This window comes from Anguilla rostrata, chromosome 10 (assembly GCF_018555375.3).
Source record: "Anguilla rostrata isolate EN2019 chromosome 10, ASM1855537v3, whole genome shotgun sequence".
NCBI classification, from domain to species: Eukaryota; Metazoa; Chordata; class Actinopteri; order Anguilliformes; family Anguillidae; genus Anguilla; species Anguilla rostrata.
In genome coordinates, this window is record NC_057942.1 from 37,413,071 (window position 1) to 37,433,788 (window position 20,718).

Genomic DNA, 20,718 nt, shown 5'->3' on the forward strand with positions numbered 1-20,718 from the left:
AAATTTTGGAATGGAAGCAAAATAAAACACGGTCATAGAAAAGCAAAGAAAATAAACAATTTGTGATACATTGTTAGCACAATTCATTATACCTAATTACCCTGTCTTTCAAGAACTGGAGTGAATCTATTCTCCAAACACACAACGCATACTGTCACTGTTGCTTAAGTCTTTTCCAATCAGGTGAACCTGTGATTACTGGTCTCCAGGTGCTTTAGTCATGTAGCCCATTATGTGAGAATAAATCTGTAGCTACCTCTCTCCCAATAGACTCATTAATAATTGAATCCTTCCTGAGGTTAACATACTGTAGGTGCAGTTATGAGAGATACAACCCTTCCTGTGGTTACCTGTCTCCAGGTGGAGTTAGTGATTTAATCCTTCCTGTGGTTACCTATCTCCAGGTGGAGTTAGGTAACCACAGGAAGGATTAAATCACTGTCTCCAGGTGGAGTTAGTGATTTAATCCTTCCTGTGGTTACCTGTCTCCAGGTGGAGTTAGTGATTTAATCCTTCCTGTGGTTACCTGTCTCCAGGTGGAGTTAGTGATTTAACCCTTCCTGTGGTTACCTGTCTCCAGGTGGGGTCCCTGGAGCAGTCCATGCTGGACGCGCTGGTGCTGGACAGAGTGGACTTTGTGAAACTGCTGATTGAGAATGGTGTCAGCATGCATCGGTTCCTTACCCTCTCCAGACTAGAGGAGCTCTACAACACGGTAATCTCTCCCGCACGTGTGCACCTGTGTGATTCTGTCCCAGCACAGGAGCTCTGTCCCCCCACCTATCTCTCTCTCTGTCTCCCTCCCTCCCTCTCTCCATTAGTGTTAATTCAGTGGGGAGCAGTACTGTGTGTGTGTGTGTGTGATATATATTGTGTTCAATATATGAGGGGTGAGCTCATTCCAAAACCAGCCTTCTGACATGTCATCATCCCAAAGAAGGGTGATTGTACTACATGTCCCACAATGCACCACAATGAGTAACATTTTATTCATAAGACAAGCACACATTTTCAGCTCCTGAAAATTCAAAGGATGGCTGTGATTCAATCATTATATCAGGTTGTATAAATAGCAGGAGCAGTATTAGTAGGTGTAGTAGCAGTGGTAGTTATAGTAGTAGTACTTGTGGCATCACTGGTAGCAAAAAAAAGAAACAAAATCCTGCTGTTTCCTGCTATTTCCTGCTATTTCTCCACCTCTTGAGCATACTTTAAACAACACAATTCTTCCAGCTCAAATGTTGAGTTATGTCTAATTATTATTATTATTGTTAATCTGTGTCTTTCCAGAGACACGGACCATCAAACACGTTGTACCACCTGGTCAGAGACGTCAAAAAGGTACGATTGTCTTTTGTGCTCGGTGGAAGGTCAGTCGTGTTTCTTGGTTTGTGCTGCTTCTGTGTGGAATAACCCTCGGTTAGTGTGTGGTAGACGCCGCTTCCTGCTTCCTCGTTTCAGTGGCGACCGGTGTTTGGGCCTCTGCAAGGACGGCTTGGGAATGTGTCGTGGTTACGCCATACCCCTTCCCCCGGTCTGAGTGAAACCGTAAAAAAGGCTTTGTTTCAGTCCGCTGTTTTTCCGACTTCAGCAAAACTTTGGATGCCCTGCAGGGCCTGTGAGGTTTGATACAGGCCTGAGCTTAGACTGAGGAGGTTGTACTGGGAGCCGAGAGTCTATCTCACTGAAAATCCCATATTATTTCCCTCAATGCAATTACATCATAACAAATAACATCTGCTCTGTAGGTATTACATGTGTTCACCTTGTGGTATGGCTGCTTCCTGGAATAGAGGGTTGGCCTTACCTGTAGCCTCTTATCCCCAAGCCTGATTTTGCTGTATTTATATCTGTAATGTGGTCGTATTTCAACAGTAAACTGCCTGCCGACAGTTACACACACACACACACACACACACACACACACACTCAGCTCCAAGCATTATTCCCTCTGATTCAGTCGTAGTCTGTGAAGTCCCTTCAAGTTCTGTCACATGTCACATGGGAGAGACGTGCCACTTTCCTCCGAGCAGCTGTCAGTCAAAGCGCAGGGAGCCTACCTTCTCCAGCTCCAACCCCTCTTGCCTTTCTCTAACCTGCAGGGACGGGGCTCCAGGGTTTTCTTGAGGTTTCATCAGCTGTCTTATCACCCGTCTCATGCTCTGATTGGTCTAAATAACCCTGTCATAACCCCCACCCCCCCACCCCCCCGTCCCAAACCAACCCGCTCACCACCGCCGTCGCAGCCTGACAGCTTCCGCCGGCCGTCTCCGAGAAACCCGCTTCCCCGTCTCATCGGGCTGTCAGACTCGCTGTAGCGCTCTGGTTGTCTGGTTGCCACGGCTGCATGCTGTGGGGGGGTGGGGGGTGGTGGTGTGTAGAGCGATTTCGTAGAGCTGATTTCGTAGAGACTGCCTGTCTGCGCCCCGTCTGCGTGTGCGTCCGTCCGTCCGTCCGTCCGTCTGTCCGCGAGCGACTGGTGTGCTGCTGCATGTGGTTTCTGACCTCACGGCGAACGCTGACTCGGCCTGGCATCGTAGATAACAGCCGTGACCAGCGTCGGTATTCACGAAGCAACTCAAAGAGTGGGAGCACTGATCTAGGATCTGTTTGGCCTTGCGGCTCGTAATGGAAAAAGATTAGGAACCCTTATCTGAGATCAGCAATACTCCTGCGAGTGAGATGCTCTGTGAATACAGGCCCTGGACCTTACACCTGTCTAACAGTTCAAACACCTGTCTTGCTGTGCAGCTATGCATTGTAATATAGCTCCCAGTACTATGTGATGTATACACATACACATCAATGTGCATACATAAATATGTATATACAGTGAGCTCCATAATGTTTTGGACAAATACATATTTTTCTTGATTTGGCTCTGTACTCAACAATTTTAGATTTGCAGATCGAACAATTTACTTGTGGATAAAGAGCACACTCTCAGCTTTTATTTAAGGGTATTTTTATATACATGGTTTTTTATCATTTGGAAATTACAGCACTTTTTATACATAGAATAGAATTTCTACATGGCGAAACCAGAGTGTATAAAAATGCCCTTTCTAAAAGCTGAGAATCTGCTCTTTAACCACTTGTGATATATGGTTACAAACCTTAAACTGTGTACTGCAGAGGCAAATCAAGAAAAAGATGTTTTTGTTCCAATCATTATGGAACTCACTGTACATCCATCTATCCTTTAAAAAATTAACATGCAGATAGCTTTACTTTAGTTTTTTTGTTTTTAAGTTTTTTTCTACTTACAAATGACTGCATCCTCCTTAGTTCAGAGTGTTTGGCTATGATAAACAGTTTTAGTTAAAAGAACAGCTGATCCCGAGCTTTAAAGTCACCCAAGTGGAGAGCAGCATCCGTTTGAGAGTGGAGATCCTGGACCTGTCAGTCACATACTGTGTGTGTCCATGCTAACAGAGCTCAGTCACCCTGGCTAGCATTAGCTCTGCTGCCACTTTGCTGCATATTTTTGGGCTGATGTGCACATAGACTGCTGCACGGCATATAGTACGTCCCTGCACGCACATGCACACTCACACAACCACACACACATACACTTGCATGCCCACACACACACACACATGCATGCGCACACAAACACACATACACATATGCATACATACGCACACACATGCACACACACACACATACACACACATAAACAAACACACACACACAGCAGCCCAAAAATCACATGCACACTAAATCATGTCTTACCCCAAAAGTCTTTTAATTTACAATAGAATTATCTGCCAGTTACGGACATGCAAACAGAACAATAAAATAATTTATATTCAAATTCAATCTTGTGGTTCAATGAGAATGTGTTGACAGAAATGAGATATTCCAAATTTATCTTTGTTGTAGTACTCTTGGTGCTACTCTAGGAAGGATATAAACAGGAAGAAAAAAAATGCCCAATTAAATGCCAAACACTTTTCTATCACAGAATACAACAAACATTTTTGTGCATAATTCTGTTTGGACAGCCATTAATGCGTTTTTTTTAAAAAACACGTTTTCCTTAAGCATATTGCTTTTAGGAGTCAGCCAGTTATATAATTCAAAAAACCAGCCAGCTAATTGGCCTATGACCAGTGAAAGCCCTTAGGATTGCAGGCTGATTTTTCTAGTTTTCATCCGTTGATCTTCATAAGGATTCTGCAGGATTGGTGTTAGTGTCAAATCTCCTGCCGCCCCTTCCCCCTCCCCCAGAATAGGGTGTGTTTAAATCAGTCAGGGTTTAAACCCACCCTGTAGTCACTGACTCGACTGTAGCCTGTCGGATGTAAAATAGTCACTGGCTCTCCTGTAGTGCTGTGTTGTCTGTAGAATATGAAATAATCACTGGCTCTCCTGTAGGTACTGCGTATGGCCTGTAGGGTGTAAAATTGTCACTGGCTTACACTGGCTTACCTGTTGTACTGCATATGGCCTGTTGGATGTAAAACAGTCACTGGTTCTCCTGTAGTGCTTTGTAGTCTGTAGAATATGAAATAGTCACTGGCTCTCCTATAGTACTGTGTGTAGCCTGCAGGGTTTAAAATAGTCACTGGCTCTCCTGTAGTACTGTGTGGCCTGTACAGTGTTAAATAGTCATTGGCTCACCTGTGGTACTGTGTAGCCTGTAGGATGTAATCTAGTCTCTGGCTCTCTTGTAGTACTGTGTGTGGCCTGTACAGTGTAAAGTATTCACTGGCTCTCCTGTAGTACTGTGTGTGGCCTGTAGGGTGTAAAATCAGTGGCTTGCAGGTAGGTGTCCTGGAAGACTGCACACACCTCACCTGCTGTGCTTGCAGGTGTGCTTAGCGTAGCGCTAACTCGAGAGGCGCGACTGCCGATTCCAAAGGGGAAAAAAAAAAAGTGAAAAGCACCCACTGATAAGAAATGGCTAACGTAGCTAAAAACCACACCAGAGGTTTCGAATCAAAGCGTGCTGATTAATAAGTCACTGTGACTGATTGACTGACTTCTGATTAAAGTGAGTGCTACAAATTCAGTTTGGCCTCGGCGGGAAATTCCTGATCAGCTCAGATTCAGCGAACAAAAAAAACCCCAAAAAAAAAAAAAAACGAATAAAATAACCCCTCTTGTCTCGTGCATTCTTCTCTCTTCCTGGCTTCTGAGTGCTGAAACCCCGATAAGATCGGATCCCGAAGTACAAACGCAGACGAGCTAGCGCGTAGCGGCTATCGCGGTTAGCGCCTGCCGCGCCCCCCCGGCGGGGGTCTTAGCGGGGTTTCAGCGTCTCCGGGCTCCTTTCCTCATGTGATGTTTCTCACTGACCTTGTGTGTTCTTTCCAAGCAAGAGTATCCAGGGTTCAGCTGGATCTATTTCAAGGTGAATCAAATAACAACCTTTTTTTTTTTCTCGGCTTAGCAAAAAATAAAAAAAGTTTGTGTGCGCGTGCGTGTGTGCGTGCGTGCGTGTGTGCGGTGTGTGTGCTTGTACTTTTTTCTATCTTCCCTATCCTGTTTCTTTTTACGCATTTTGTTTCTGTGAGTCTCCATTACCTCTGAAACAACCTTCTGTTGGTTTCCAGGGCAACCTCCCGCCGGATTACAGAATCAGTCTGATTGACATCGGCCTGGTCATTGAGTACTTGATGGGCGGGGCTTACCGTTGCAATTACACCAGGAAAAGGTTTCGAACCCTTTACCACAATCTCTTCGGCCCTAAAAGAGTGAGTGAACTCCACCTTCTTTATTTAAGGTTTTTTAAGTTTATTTTTAAGAGGGGAGCTATAACTATGAATGGGGGAACAACAGTCAGAATTAATCTTGGGTTTGCAAGTGTATTGAATATATCAATGGAAAATAACAATGTAGATTGTGATAGAAGTGATGTTATCTTCTGACATTTCATATCCTTCAGGTGACAGAAACTGTAAATCCAAATGAAGACACTTTCTTAGTTATCTGATGTTATGACAGACACAGCCAGACAGAATTTTCAGAAAACTACAAATATTTCAGAAAATTTCAGAAAACTACAAATTACCCGCCATCTTCAGTACCCTTATTTGCTATGTTAAGGAGGAGGTGGGGCTAAGTAGCTAAAACGCCGGCTAAGTATCGAGCCGTGGCGTGAAACCCAAGGCAGCTATCATACAGTAATGCGCTTAATTGCAGCAGCTTAGCACGAGCCACAGAGATCGCACGCGGTCTGACCGACTCGAAATACCCCGGCAACAGGCTTCCTCTTCCTCGGTCTCGAAACCGCTTAAGAAACAAGCGGTATCTGACCTGACGGGATTCGGGCACCTGATGGTTTTTCATCAGATAGGGGAAGAAACAGAAGCTGTGACACACCGGACCTGTCAGGGACAAACCCTGAACCAGATTTCAGATTTCATCATGTTCCGCCGCAGACGCGTTCTATTTATATATCTGGCACACAGTGCTGCTATGAGCTTCCGAGCACCGACTTAATACATAAATAACAGATGGCTTCTTTTAAAAGAAAAAGAAAAAAAAACACAAACAAGAGAGCAGAGAACCTTTCATTTTAGTATCAGAGCCATTCTTATTCAGACTTTTTTCCAAATGTTTTGATTTTTTTTTTTATAGTTGTTACTATTTGCCTTTAAAAAAAAAAAAACAATACCCTTGCCTGATCTGTATTTTTGAATAGTTATTATTGCTCTGAAATGTTGATCTAAAAATGCTCCTCCACTGTGGATAATTTCGAGTGTTTTCTGTTTTTTTTCCCCCCAATTCTTTTTTTGGCAGCCGAAGGCCCTTAAGCTCTTGGGAATGGAGGTAAGCCCCGATCTGGTGGAGTTTAACTAAAACTCATGCCGTAATTGGCCCTGGGCCCTGGGCCCTTGGACACTTTCTTTCTAGCGCAGTGGTGTTCAGCCTGGCCCTTGAAGGGGCACACCGTGTCCTGGTTTTGTTTTTCGCTTCAGTTCAGAGCCACAAAGCCAGGTGACGGGAGTTAACTGTGCCATCCAGCTGCTATGATTGGTTAATTAAGCGCTGAGTAATGAGGAGCACCTGTGCACCCCGCAGCTCTCCAAATCAGCCGCGGATGTGTCACCGTCTGAGATTGGTTTCCTGCTATTTGACTGATTTTAACAGAGCGCTACGTTATTGGCCGATGCTTGAGTTGGCCTGAAGCATCACCGGCGTTCACAGCACTCTGGCTGGAGCCCCGCCCATTTGAGCATCACAACACCCCCGATTAGAGCGTGTTACACTGTACTCCACACAAGTTACGGTGGCCACCGCCCATTCTTGAAGGGGAAGGCAATTTGGAGAATCACAGCTTCTTGAAAGGATTTGTTTTATTTACACCCATAAACCAAGTCCCTGCGTTGCAGCCCTTAATTATACGTTTTACAACCATCTGCAGAAAACACTAAGCGCATCGCGTGCGTATTGATTGAGATTTCTCTGTCAGTCCTCAGCACCGGTGCCCAGTGTGTCTCAAGAGTGTAAATGCAGCATTTAAATACTAATAAAAGCAGCATACGGCTGTGTCTCTGGCCCCTGGAGACCGTTTTTCTCCTCCTCAAAACATGTTATCGCTGATGGATGTGTTAAGAAGTGAATTACAAGGTGCAGGAAGAAATGAGGCTTGCTCGTTGGGTCATGTGCCTCTGTGTCTCTTAGGAGATCCAAAGAGCTTTCAGATAAAGAAGATTCCTTTCTATTAAACCATAGTTACCTTGGGGACTTGGCTGTCATGTCCAGCTCTTGGTAGGTGATGGAACTCTTCAGCATAAAATGTGGCCAATGAATTTAAAAAAGCATTGTGACATCACAAAGATAATTTTTTTAAAAGCAGAATATCCATTCCGCCAAAGGGTCAAGCAATTTAGCTACACAGTATATATAGCATGGAGTCCCTTGCAGAAATGAAATATACTGAAAATATTTTGGAATAAAATATATTATCAAGGTACTGCAACACTTCACAGTATATGAAGACATATCCAAATTATTACCGCTTTGAAATATTTCCTTTTCCAAGTAAGTCCACATATTTACAATATATTGTGATATATTCCAATCCGTAAGGGTTGGGAAGATTTGTTTCCTGTAGAAAAATAATTATATTATTTTTGAAATTATCCTGAACTCATTCAGTATTTTCTAGTCAGAGACACAGTATCCGTGGCAGTTCAGTTACGGTGAAACCTTACATAACAGTGGAAGTTTTTTTTTTTTTGGAAAAAAAAGGTTAACCAAGGACAGTTTTTCTCTAAAATTCTTGAAGTACTGAGGAGAACCTGAGGCACTTAAGGCTTTCTCTCACCATTTTTAGCTAATTGCATGGCATTCTGTTTAGGCCGAGGGGTTGGGGGATGTTTCTGGTACGCTGCTTACTAATGAGCATTCGGTGTGGGGGGGGGGGGGGGGGGGGGCTTCCCTGAAGTGTGGGGTGACCGCTCACGGAACCGTACAAATGTGAAATCGCAGAGATCCATGAAAAGTGCTTATCGCTGCAAAAGCTCCCAAATAGCAATTTCCGCCAAAATCCTTCAGGCTGAAGAAGGACCTGATGCACAAAATTAGAAGGAGCGGTAGAAGCCGCAAGGTCCAAGTTCAGAATCTGCAAGTCTAATAATGTATCGCAGCAAACTGCAGCCTTGTTTCAAATCAGGGCCAATGTACCTACAGCATCGTATTAGCAGTTAGGTGGGCCTGTGCTTTTTCTTGACACTACACAGTTGGGGTTAGTTCCATTTCAATTTCAGGCAGTTCGGGAAGTTAATTGAAATTCAAATTAATTGAAAAATAGAATATAAAATAGAGCATTGCGGGTGCTTTTTTGAATTCCTTCATTGAATTTTACAGCCTCTTCCTGAATTGACTGAATTGGAATGAGACCCCCCCCCCCAAAAAAAACCTGTTAGAAATTAAATACCGCCCAGACATTGAGCAGGACTGAACGGTGGGCTCTGGTCTCGACTCGTCTCCCCTGCCTCAGGACGACATGCCGATCCGGCGGGGCCGACAGAAGACCACCAGGAAGCGGGAGGAGGAGGTGGACATCGACCTGGACGACCCGGAGATCAACCACTTCCCGTTCCCCTTCCACGAGCTGATGGTGTGGGCGGTGCTGATGAAGCGCCAGAAGATGGCGCTGTTCTTCTGGCAGCACGGCGAGGAGGCCATGGCCAAGGCGCTGGTGGCCTGCAAGCTCTGCAAGGCCATGGCCCACGAGGCCTCAGAGAACGACATGGTGGACGACATCTCGCAGGAGCTCAACCACAACTCCAGGTCCTCCCTGGCCCTCCCTGTTCCATTCGCTCCGACACCCTCAACCCTGTTCCCTGCCCCCTGTCCCCTACATCATGTCCCCTAACCGCTGTCCCCTGCACCCTGTCCCTTATATCCTGTCCCCTTCCCCCTGGCCCCTACCCCCATCACTTTCACCCTGTCCCCCCTACATCATGTCCCCTATCCCCTGTCCACTTCCCCCTGTCCCCTACAATCTGCCTCCTACCCCCAATCCCTTCACCCCCCATCTTCTAACCTTGTCCCCTGCACCCAGTCCCATACCCCCCCCCCCCCATCTCCTACACCCTATCCCCTACCCCCACCCCCTTCCATCTATTCCCATAGGATATGTGTAATACTGTGAATATTGTTTAAACAGTGAAACTTCAGAGAGAGAAGGGGGTGGTGTACCTCAACGGTGACTTTAACACATATGTGGTTTGTTTGTGTGTGTATGTGTGCGTGTGTGTGTGTGTGTGTGTGCGCGCGCGCGTGTGCGTGTACATGCGTGCGTGTGCGTGTACATGCGTGCGTGTGCGTGTGTGTTTGCGTGTGTGCGTGTACATGCGTGCGTGTGTGCGTGTGTGTGTGTGCGCGCGCGCGTGTGCGTGTACATGCGTGCGTGTGTGTGTGCGTGTGTGTGTGTGTGTGTGTGTGTGCGTGTACATGCGTGCGTGTGCGTGTGCGTGTGCGTGTGATGTCCTGTAGGGAGTTTGCGCAGTTGGCGGTGGAGCTCCTGGATCAGTCCTACAAGCAGGACGAGCAGATGGCCATGAAGCTCCTGACCTACGAGCTGAAGAACTGGAGCAACGCCACCTGCCTGCAGCTGGCGGTAGCGGCCAAGCACCGCGACTTCATCGCGCACACCTGCAGCCAGATGCTGCTGACGGACATGTGGATGGGCCGACTGCGCATGCGCAAGAACTCCGGACTGAAGGTCAGAGGTCATTCCGCCCTGTAGCTCTCTTCTGTCAGGGGGTCTTCACGTTCTCCTCAGTATGGACGTTGAACTGTCCATTCCTGATCGCTGAGCCAGATCTTCTGCACTGTAACACTCCGGTTCTTTCTGATTGCTTTCTCACGGTGAGCATTAAACATTAAAACACTTTCGGGAGTGCAACAAGACGTGGTTAACTGATAAAGAGATAGTGTGGTGTTTTTTTTACAGAGGCTTTGTTCCTTTCACATTCAGAGGTGATAGCTGCAGGCATTTCTCTTTGATGTGAGCTTGTGCTCCCAGCTCAGGTCTTAGCACATATCTGCTTCTGATACCTGTGCCGGTGTTACTGATCTCTTCAGCACTCATTTAGGCAAACAGGAGAGAGACAGAAGGAGGGAGGGAGAGAGGGAGTGAGAGAGAGGGGGAGACAGAGGGAGAGAGAGGAGGTATAAGACAGAGGAGGGAAGAGTTTTTAAAAAATCACCCCCAATTTAGCAATATGCATAATGCTCTCATCTGTTGTTATTTTTAACATTTGCACTGCATGTTATAAATGTTATAAAGAAAATTATGACAGAAAAGGGTGTGCATCTGTTTGTTTGTGAGATAGAGAGAGAGCGAGAGAGAGAAATAAGATGAAGAAGGAGGAAGAAGGGGAAAATGCAATGTTGTGGATTTCAGTACCAGATGACCTTTGAACTTTCTCGCCCCCCTGGCCCCCTGCCTCTGTCATTCGCTCAGCTTCTGCATCAGTGTATTAGGCTCACTGAAGCACATCGCTGCGCTACACAGATTCTACGCAGGAGAGGGTTTCTGAGGTCACAGTCGTTGCTTCTTTATCTGGGGTGCAGTAAAGCAGTCTTGTGTATCTTGAAGTGCCGTCAAGATTTCTCTGGTTCAGGCAGTAGAAGCGGTGATATTTCGGTTGTGCGTTTTACTCTTTTGCTTTAATATTATATATATATATATATAATACACAGCAGGCAATGTCTCAAAGTATAATTTAAAAATCATTAGTGTTTTATTTTTCTCCCCATTTCAGTTTTCACAGGGTGCTTGTCGGTGAACGAAGGTCTGGGATTATTTGCTCAGTTATTCGCACGCCGGCTGTCATTTCCCTGTGATTAGGCCCGGTGTTTCAGGCCTTCCCGTTTAAATAATGTCCAAAATGACATTAAAACGCTCAGCGGTACGGAGACTGTTTAATACGGTGAGCGAGTAGGGCGTACCGGTGAGACCCGTTCAGCCCGGGTCCAAACCGCCGCCGGCCCCATTGTGTACAGAGCTGGGGAGCGCTAGCCGAGGTCCGGGTCTCGAACTGGTGCCGTGCGGTTCCTGGATGCTAGACCCCCCTGGGGGGGCTCACACCACGGTTCGCTCTTCCCGCGATTTATTGTTGGGTCCGTATCTGCTCTCCGCACGCGCCTTGGGGGGGGTCGGACGGTGCGCCGGCTCTGTCGGGAGGGGGAGTGGAGAGAGCGAGAGCGGGCGCTCTTGGCAGGGATGTTCTCAGTGTAAATAACGGCTCCCCGGAGATTGCGGGTCTTCCTCTTCCTCCGACGAAATTAAATTGCCACGCTAATAAAAAACGGAGGACTGGGAAGGAAGTTCGCGAATGCAAAAAAAAAAAAAAAAAACATTTCCTCCTCCTTTTTTTTCCAGCCAAACACAGAATGTGCCCAGCAGCTGTCCCAGGGCTGAATCTGTGCTGTTTAACACTGTTTTTAAAAAACATCTGAACGTCTAATCATTTTTTAATCATTTCCCTTTAAGAAATCATCCCGAGCGGCATTAACTAAATGAAAGATGCTGGGTGATGGGTACAGGCAGTTCCTCACAAAGTTTGTTGCGATTGCTTTGGTCTTTGATGTGCCCCCACATCTATTCGAGCCGCACGCGTTTCGTTCGGGTTTCTAGGCGGAGGAGCGGTGTTCCTCCGGGCTCCTAACCGCGCCGTTCCCTGCTCCTCTGAGCTGCGTCTGGAGCAGACAGGGTCAGAGAAGCTCGGTCAACTTTTATCTGAGTGAATAAAAGGGCCTCTGTGGGCTGCTTTAATAACGGGCTGACTGGCTGTTGGAACATTTTATTACGAACCCTATCAGCGATTAGTATGAGTGTGCTTGTGTGTGTTCAGGCATACTTTACAGGGACATGTTCCTGCACGTGTGTGTGTGTGTGTATGTGTTCAAGCATGCATTGCAGGTACATGCATGTGTGTGTGCGTGTGTATTAGTGGGTGTATAAGTGTGTGTATTAAAGTGTATAAGTTTGTAAGTGTGTGCATAACTGTGTATAGGTGTGTGTATAAGTGTGTACGTGTGTGTAAGTGTGTGGATTAGTGTGTAAGTGTGTATTAGTGTGTGTAACTGTCTGATTCCCCGCAGGTGATCCTGGGCCTGCTGCTGCCGCCCTCCATCCTGAGCCTGGAGTTTAAGAACAAGGACGAGATGAGCTACATGCCGCAGGAGCAGGACACCTACCTGCAGGAGAAGGAGGTGGAGGAGCCCGAGAAGCCCGCCAAGGACAAGGACGACGAAGACATGGAGTTCACAGTAAGATCCTACTGTGGAACGCAGTACAACTCCGTGGTGAGAGCACCCACATCAGCCCCCCCTCCTGCACCTGGGCCCCTCCCTCCTCCTACCCGACCCCCCCGCCTTGGACTGTCAGGATACCCCCTCCCCTCCTGACCCTGCCCCGCACCACCCCAAATCAACAGGACACCCCCCCGCCCCTCTTGCTCAATCCTTGTCTTCAGGCCCACCAGTACCGTCAGACCAACTCACCTGCAGGTCCGCCCCTCCCAATTAGAACACTCACAGCCTTTTTTTCCTCTGGGAAGCCATGCCCCCCACTCCACAGACCCCACCCCCTTCTCTACACAGGTAATTCCAGTTCAAATGCATCTTATACCTGTACAAAAAAAAACAGATCTCACCATATTCATGTTGAATACCAACCATTTTACCAAAGCAGATTATGCAAACGCATATCCACATTCACCATCTAAATTCAACATGGTTTTCCACTTGACCAACCCGCAACAATCTACATATTCACCCCAGATTCCCTTGATCCACACAGACCGCCCTCCCCCTCCCTCCCCCCCCCAGCTGTACCCCAGCGGCCTGCCCCTCTGTCTTCCCCCGTGTTGTGGTCTCAGCAACGGTGTGGTCAATGGAACCGTGAAGTCTCCGTCTGTTTGCTCAGCGTTCGGTCCGTTTGTCTGTCTCTCTGTCTCGCGGCCGTTTCTAGTGAGAGCGGTTTTTTTTGCCCGAGGTACAGTAAACGCATGCTCGCAACTGCCGCATCCCTGTGCAGTTGCCTCCCGCACTCCAAACCAGTCACAAACATGCTCATCTGCGCAGGTCTACGTCCATCTGTGCAGGTGTATGTCCATCTATGCAGGCCTACGTCCATCTATGCAGGCCTAAGCCCATCTGCGCAGCCCTACGTCCATCTCTGCAGGCCTACGTCCATCTGCGCAGGCCTAAGCCCATCTGCGCAGGCCTAAGCCCATCTGCGCAGGCCAAAGTCCATCTGCGCAGGCCAAAGTCCATCTGCACAGACTAAAAAGCAGACACACATGCTTCCATATCCATTCATACAGGTCTGTGCCTGGGGGAAATTGTATTGCAAAACAGCTCTGACACACAGCCAAGGTGTTGGCCAGTCAGTCTCTTGCTTTCTCTCTCTCTGTCTGTCTCTCTCTCAGCTTCTCTCTCAATGTATCTGTCACTCAATATCTTTCTCTCTCACTCTTAGTGTCTCTCTCTTGCTCAGTATCTGTCAAATTCAAATTCTCTCTGTCACTCAATCTCAACCTCTCTCTCTCACACACATTCAATATCTCTTTTTCTCACTCTTTCTCTCTCTTGCACAATCCTTCTCGCTTCCTTTCTCTTTGTCTATCAGTCTCTTTCTCTCTTGGTTCATCTTTCTCTAAATTTACTTTCCTCTTCCTTTCCACCCATACTCCTCTCTTTCTCTCCCATTCCTCCCTTCTGTACGTCTCTCTCACTCTTTCTCCCTCTCTCTATCACACAGCTGTAAAAGAATCTCACGGGAAAACTCACTTCACTTCAAAGAGGCTTAATTGAATGGGGTCCAGTCTTAGGACTGACCTCAGATCTGATTAAGACGATGCTTCCGTACCGTCATTCCCAAGTCCCCAGGGGGCTAGAACTGATCCCAGATCAGTAACAGGCCCTCTGATCACCAGTGTTTTCGGGGGAGCTTAGTGACAATGGGTGTATGCATGAAAAAAGCCAAACCCTCCCAAAGTCTTCAAGGAACTGTGGAGCAACCTGTTCGGTGTTGGATAAGACAAATCACTCATCATACTAAAGGTGCAGATCTTGTTGTTCTGAAATAAACCAAGTCGTTAGCTGCATCATCCTGGTTATTTACGTGTTCCACAATCAGACCTAGCACTCAATGGTAAGGGTAACTGTAGCTTCATTACCTCTTCAGCAGTGAAGCTTGGAGCAGATTGGCCAAAGTTATGGTTAGGATTAGGGTCAAACACTTGGGTTCAGTCTTCCAAGGTGACCAGTTCTCTCCATAGTTCCCAGGGACGTTTCAGCACTGTAAAACCCAAAACATAAGACAATCTTAACAAGTATTTTAGTCTCTTTTTTTTCTTTTTACTTAAAATCAGATTTCAATCACCTTTTTGCTAAATATTGCCAATTAGATGAGACAGTTTGACTAATTTCAAGATTTGCCTAAGTGGTAAGAAAATTTAACTTGACAAGAAAAAAGTAATTGAAACAAGATGATCTTCTACTTGAGAGAAAGGTCTCATTGCAAGACTTAAACACTTGTTAAGACTCTTTTTTTTCAGTGAGGGTGGATCGTCAGTTTATTTTGTTTCTCATTATTCTGCCAATTACACCTTGAAGTAAAAGAATATGAAATGAGAACAGGCCTCACGAGAGGGTGGCGGTGAGGTCACATAGCAACCGACGCGAGCGGCGTTCGCTGCATTAGCACGGCGAAGGACGCTAAAGTTCCGCCCAGCGCCACGAGCGGGAATTTATCAGCGAGCACGAACCCCGGCTACATTAATATATCACGAGCGGAGATTATGCATCTGCTCGTGTGTATTATTTATTTATCCCACAATGCGTATGTTCATAAATGCATTATGGGAATGCTTGTCTTCGCCCCTCTCCGAGCCGGCTGTTCTCTCTCAGGAGTCCGCCTCGCTGTGTGCAACGCGCTCACGAGCTGTGCCGCGCGACGCAGGAGCAGTCATCGCCGCTTCGAGCGTTTCTAAACGAACGTGCGGCATGACATTCGTTCACCTTTCACCCATTTGACTAAGAAAAGTCCTTTATTTCTGCCTTGGGGGGGGTGAGACCTTGAAATAAAAGAACCTCCAGTGAATCCCCCCACCCCCACCCCGGCTGTGTTCGCAGTGGCATGGCTGGGGTTGTGTTACAGGAGAGCGCGTTCCTTGCAATACAATTAAGTGATTTCCCCAGAGCATGCTGCTAATTTCCATTAGGCAGGACCTGGTGCACCACTCCAAGGATTACATTGGATGTGCATGCACGCCTGTACCTGCAGATTCCACCGCATCATAGTCAGGGCGCTCTGTGTCGAGCGGTTTCCCGCTGCCCCTCCACCACCCCCCCCCCCAAATGTAATTTGGGAGGCGGCCTGTCACCCGGGAAACCACAGAGCCTGCAACGTGTGTGTCGTCGTCTCCATGTGTCCTGTCCCATCGCCTCGCTGCCCTGTCCTGCCAGCGCCGTCCGCGGCTGCCAAGCGGAAGAAACCTGACGCCCTTCTTCTCTTTCTCTCCTTCCCTCCTCTTCCTTCCTTCTTGCTTTTCTCTTATTTTTGTTTTTCGCTCTCTCGGTTCCTCCTCGCGCGCTTCCCAGGCCATGCTGGGAAAGGTAGCCACGGAGACGTCGCGGAAGAAGGACGTGGAGGAGGTGCAGAGCCGGCACAGGCTCATCCCGTTCGGCCGCAAGATCTACGAGTTCTACAACGCGCCCATCGTCAAGTTCTGGTTCCACACTGTGAGTGACAGGTCACATCGGGAGGGTGCTGTTTATGTGTGTGGTATGTGTATGTATTCCCTAGTGTGTGTCCATGTTGTGTGTGTGTGTGTGACAGTGTGTGTGTGTATGTTTACCTGTGTGTGTGCGTGTGCCTGTGTGTGTGTGTGTGTGCGTGTGTGCGTGCATGTGTGTGTCCATGTGTATGAATGTGTGTGACAGTGTGTGTGTATGTTTACCTGTGTGTCTGTGTGTGTGTGTGCGTGTGTGTGTGCATGTGTGTGCCTGTGTGTGTCCATGTGTATGAATGTGTGTGCCTGTGTGTGTGTATGTGTGTGTGCGTGCATGCTTGTATGTAACGTGGGTTCGAGTCTCACTGTGTGCGGTTGTGTGTGTGCTACAGCTGGCCTACGTGGGGTACCTGATGCTCTTTAACTACATAGTTCTGGTGAAGATGGAGCTTTGGCCATCCCCGCAGGAGTGGATCGTCATCGCCTACATCTTCACCAACGGCATCGAGAAGATGAGAGAGGTGGGTTACCGTTAGCGCCTGCGCTAACACAGCGTGTACAGAGAAACGGGTAGCCGTAGAAACACGTGTAGGTGTGGCTGCAGGTGCTTTTGGGATGTTCGAGAAAGAGGTCTGAAGTGGCTGACCGGGCTCAAGCGATGCACTCCAGTTCCTGTGAGCCTGCTCCGGTGAGACCACTCCGGTGAGACTATTCTGGGATGGCGCTCAAGGAAGGCGTTTCTAGGAGACCTTTCTCAGGAGGGCGCGTTGAAAGGGGGGGGCCTCTTCCCACACAGAAAGCAGGCGATGCTCTGGCTGCACACGGAGTCAGCCGTGATCAGAGGAGATCGGACAGGACGGCCGACGCTGCAGGAGTCCCGGTGTTATTGCGTGTTCAGACGGCACGAGCCGGGCTGCGCTTCTTTCTGTTGCACACACGGCCCGTGCAGAGCATCTCATTAACATGCAGCGTCTTCCCCACACACACCATGGTGATTACCCACAATCCTCTGGGACATCGCCTCAGGGCAGGAGGAGCCCCGGCTGAAACCTCAGTGGGCGGAGCCCAACACGGCGTCCGTTGCGTAAACAGCTCTGACATAGGCAGCTGTTACTACCGCCGAGCAAATGCATAAACTGTTTCGATTTTATATATTAAAAAACATGGGCTTACGGCATTTTGAAACTCTGAACTTTATTTATGGAGCGATTGTCTGTCTGTTACACAAAGTGCACAAACCTGAAAAAAAAATTGTTTACGTAAAAAATAATTTAAATAAGCAGGACTGCACAATAAAACGGGATATCCTACATCGTAAACATTTGCAAGCATTTGAAAGCTAAAATACAATAAAAGAATAAAAAAAGAGTGATAAAACAAAAGAAAGCTAATTAAAAAGGCTCTATCTAATGATGGATAAACCTGTGATTTATCAACTGTGACTGATGGGGAATCTCATTTTCAGCAGAAGAGTCTTTCACAGTTTTTTGGGCAAAGCCACCTGTCCCCTGGATTTAAAACAGGCATTACGTTTGAGGTTTACGCTCACATCCGACAGCCGAGATGTAATACAGGCCATTAAGTAACGGGCCACTGATCTCTCCTGGCTTCACCGCGCTCTTCATCTCCCCGGATCGCGTACATTAGCACCGACTCCAGCTGCCTGTTCGACAACCTTCTACTGCCCTCTGCTGGTGGAGTTGGGCACAGTTCCATACACAATCCTCCGGCCACTCGTTTTTACTACCATGATCAAATTTAATTTTTTTTCCCCATTCACAGTTCAATTTAAAAAAAATGTTTTGGGTAATATTACCCGTGGTAATTTAACCCTGTGGAGTCTGCTGCCTGGTTGCTCCTGCATGGAACATTACTGGCTGGAGAATTCTGTGATCCTTTTCTCTCTTTCACCCTCTCCCTCTGTCCCTTCTCCCTCTCTCCCTCTTCCCTTTCCCTCTCTCTCTCTCCCTCTTCCCCCTCTCTCTCTGTCTCCCCCCTCTCTCACTCTCTCTCAGATCCTGATGTCGGAGCCGGGGAAGCTGCTGCAGAAGGTGAAGGTCTGGCTGCAGGAGTACTGGAACATCACAGACCTGATGGCCATCCTCATCTTCTCCGTGGGCATGGTGCTGCGTCTGCAGGACCCGCCCTTCATGAGCTACGGCCGCGTCATCTACTGCGTCAACATCATCTACTGGTACATCCGGCTGCTCGACATCTTCGGCGTCAACAAGTACCTGGGGCCCTACGTCATGATGATTGGCAAGATGGTGAGCGACCCTGCAGCCGTACGGCTGTACCTGACCGTACTGGGCCTGTTTTTATTGTAGTTGAAGCAATCCATTGCGTTTTTGTCTTACAACTTCTATGGTAGATAGTTAACAAGAAATTGTCAGAACCGGTTGGAATTGTTGCCTGCATTTGCTTCCTCGAGCTGATTCCCTGCTCCACTGCCTGTATGTCTCAAAGCAGCACCGTAATTATGAAGCTTGAAGTAGCTAAAATGTGAGCGGCGTTTTAAGAATTTTAATGATTGTTTTAAAAGAACTTGGTTATTTCCCTTAAAGATAATTATGCCCACAAGACAACCGTCCAATTATAACATTACATTTCTCCAGTCCCATATTTCCTCTTGTATTAAGGTTAGCTATAGCTGGACAGTTAGAGAGTCAAGCTGAACTCTCCCACTCTCTTTCCTGACCCCGCCCCCCTTTCCATTTCCCCACCCCCTCCGCAGATGATTGACATGATGTACTTCGTTATCATCATGCTGGTGGTGCTGATGAGTTTCGGGGTGGCTCGGCAGGCCATCCTAAACCCCAATGAGGACCCGTCCTGGATGCTGGCTCGCAACATCTTCTTCATGCCCTACTGGATGATCTATGGGGAGGTGTTTGCGGACCAGATCGACCGTAAGGCATCTCCCTGGAGACCAAGTCGCACACCGCCGCTCCTTAAGTCGGCTCCGCCCCCAAAACCAAACCCCGCCCACTCTGGCCCACGTCAGCCAATAACAACAAACCTGTCACTGTTCCCGGGCTTCTGGCCTGTCGGCTGAATTTTTTTTTTTGCCTTTTGCAGCTCCTGGCTTTCCTCCAACCCAAGCCCAGGTCTCATATTCTTGTGAACCTCTCTGTCTATCTATGAGATTTGGCTTTTGAGGTTTTTTTTAACTGTTTGATTGAGTCCCTTCCACAGCATTTTAAACGGTGTATTTTTGTTTGGTTGGAAAGAACCAGAAGATGTGCTGTTCGATGAACAGTAACATTGCCCGCAATTGGCTGACAGGCTGAATTTTAAACCCTTTGTGCTTTGATTGAAACGGTCCCCTCTAAGGCTTTGTTTTGAGGTAAGGGGGGAGGGTTTTGAGACACCCCTCCAGTGCAGGAGGGAGGGTTCCCATGGCGCTGCGGACTGCGTGAGACGCGTGTGCGCGCGTGTCTGTGTGTGCGTGAGCGTTCACAGGCGGCCCAAACGGCGGAGAACTGAAATAACGCTTTTCGTTCTTTCGTTTCAGATGTCAAAAATAGGAAGCAGCGAAAGCTGAATGAGAAACTCTGGCTGGTCGAAAATTACTTTCGAACTCACGGAACCTGGCGTAACAACGGTCCATCCCGAATCGCGATTACGGCACAAAACATTCCCGCCATCCCAGCTCACTCACTCCCCCCCCCACCTCACCCCCCATTGTCATCTCGCTACCCACCACTAGGGGTCAGCAGAGAGTTATGAGCAGCCATCTTGCATGGCGCGTTGTGAGAGCCCACTGGAGTTTCCAGTGCAAAGAGGCATTTATGTCTTCAGTCTACGCCTGCCTCCTCCTGTCAGGCAGAGGTGGAAAATCCAGGTTCAGATAGTAAAAGTCCTCCCCAGTGTTTTGTTCCAATTACCTGGATTTGCTAATTAGCGCAGTTCTTCAGCCGGGAGATAGAACTAATCAGTGAAATCAGCTGGCTGGAGTTCATGGGTGGACGAAACACATGGCAGTACTTTTACTTTCTGACCCTAGGACTTTCTACCTCTGCTGTCAGAGGTTTAAAAAGGGCAGGAAATCCCCCTTCAGGCCCAAACTTCAGGGAACTTGTTTTAAGGAAAGGTTTCCACCTCACTTATCCACACCAGGGGTAGTAGCTGAGCCGAAAGAAACACTTGCTCCGGAAACTCCAAGCCTACATCATAGCCATATTCACCTTCTGACCCCCTGTCCCCTTCCCCCCCCACCTCATCACTGTAACATGTGACAGGAGCGTCACTGTAACGTTACCCCCAACAGACCCCCCCCCCCACCACCACAATGTAGCATGGGGAAAAATGCTTGGCATGGGGCTATGCCCCCTCTCCCCCCCACCCCATCATCGCCCGACCCACCCCTTCACCAACAGCATCCGACCGCAACGGCACCACTTACCATCACACTGACATGTTTTTTTCACCTGGTTCAGTTGTCAGAGTTGGGTTGACCGTAAAAAAAAGTTTTCTCAATCTCAAAAAACTAAGAAGGAAAAATAAA

General features: G+C 47.8%; 1 protein-coding gene across 1 annotated transcript in view; it reads left to right on the forward strand.

Annotated features, from left to right (window-relative positions):
* The window catches only part of trpm3 (transient receptor potential cation channel, subfamily M, member 3), a 161,873-nt gene that overhangs the window by 128,089 nt on the left and 13,066 nt on the right, over window positions 1-20,718 (forward strand). Inside the window, exons 10-21 of the mRNA XM_064353222.1 lie at window positions 581-715; window positions 1,291-1,341; window positions 5,324-5,359; window positions 5,562-5,702; window positions 6,751-6,780; window positions 8,957-9,249; window positions 9,958-10,186; window positions 12,574-12,741; window positions 16,081-16,221; window positions 16,604-16,732; window positions 18,227-18,478; window positions 18,946-19,120. Coding sequence (XP_064209292.1) covers window positions 581-715; window positions 1,291-1,341; window positions 5,324-5,359; window positions 5,562-5,702; window positions 6,751-6,780; window positions 8,957-9,249; window positions 9,958-10,186; window positions 12,574-12,741; window positions 16,081-16,221; window positions 16,604-16,732; window positions 18,227-18,478; window positions 18,946-19,120 — 1,780 coding nt within the window. The remainder of the gene's footprint in view (window positions 1-580; window positions 716-1,290; window positions 1,342-5,323; window positions 5,360-5,561; window positions 5,703-6,750; window positions 6,781-8,956; window positions 9,250-9,957; window positions 10,187-12,573; window positions 12,742-16,080; window positions 16,222-16,603; window positions 16,733-18,226; window positions 18,479-18,945; window positions 19,121-20,718) is intronic.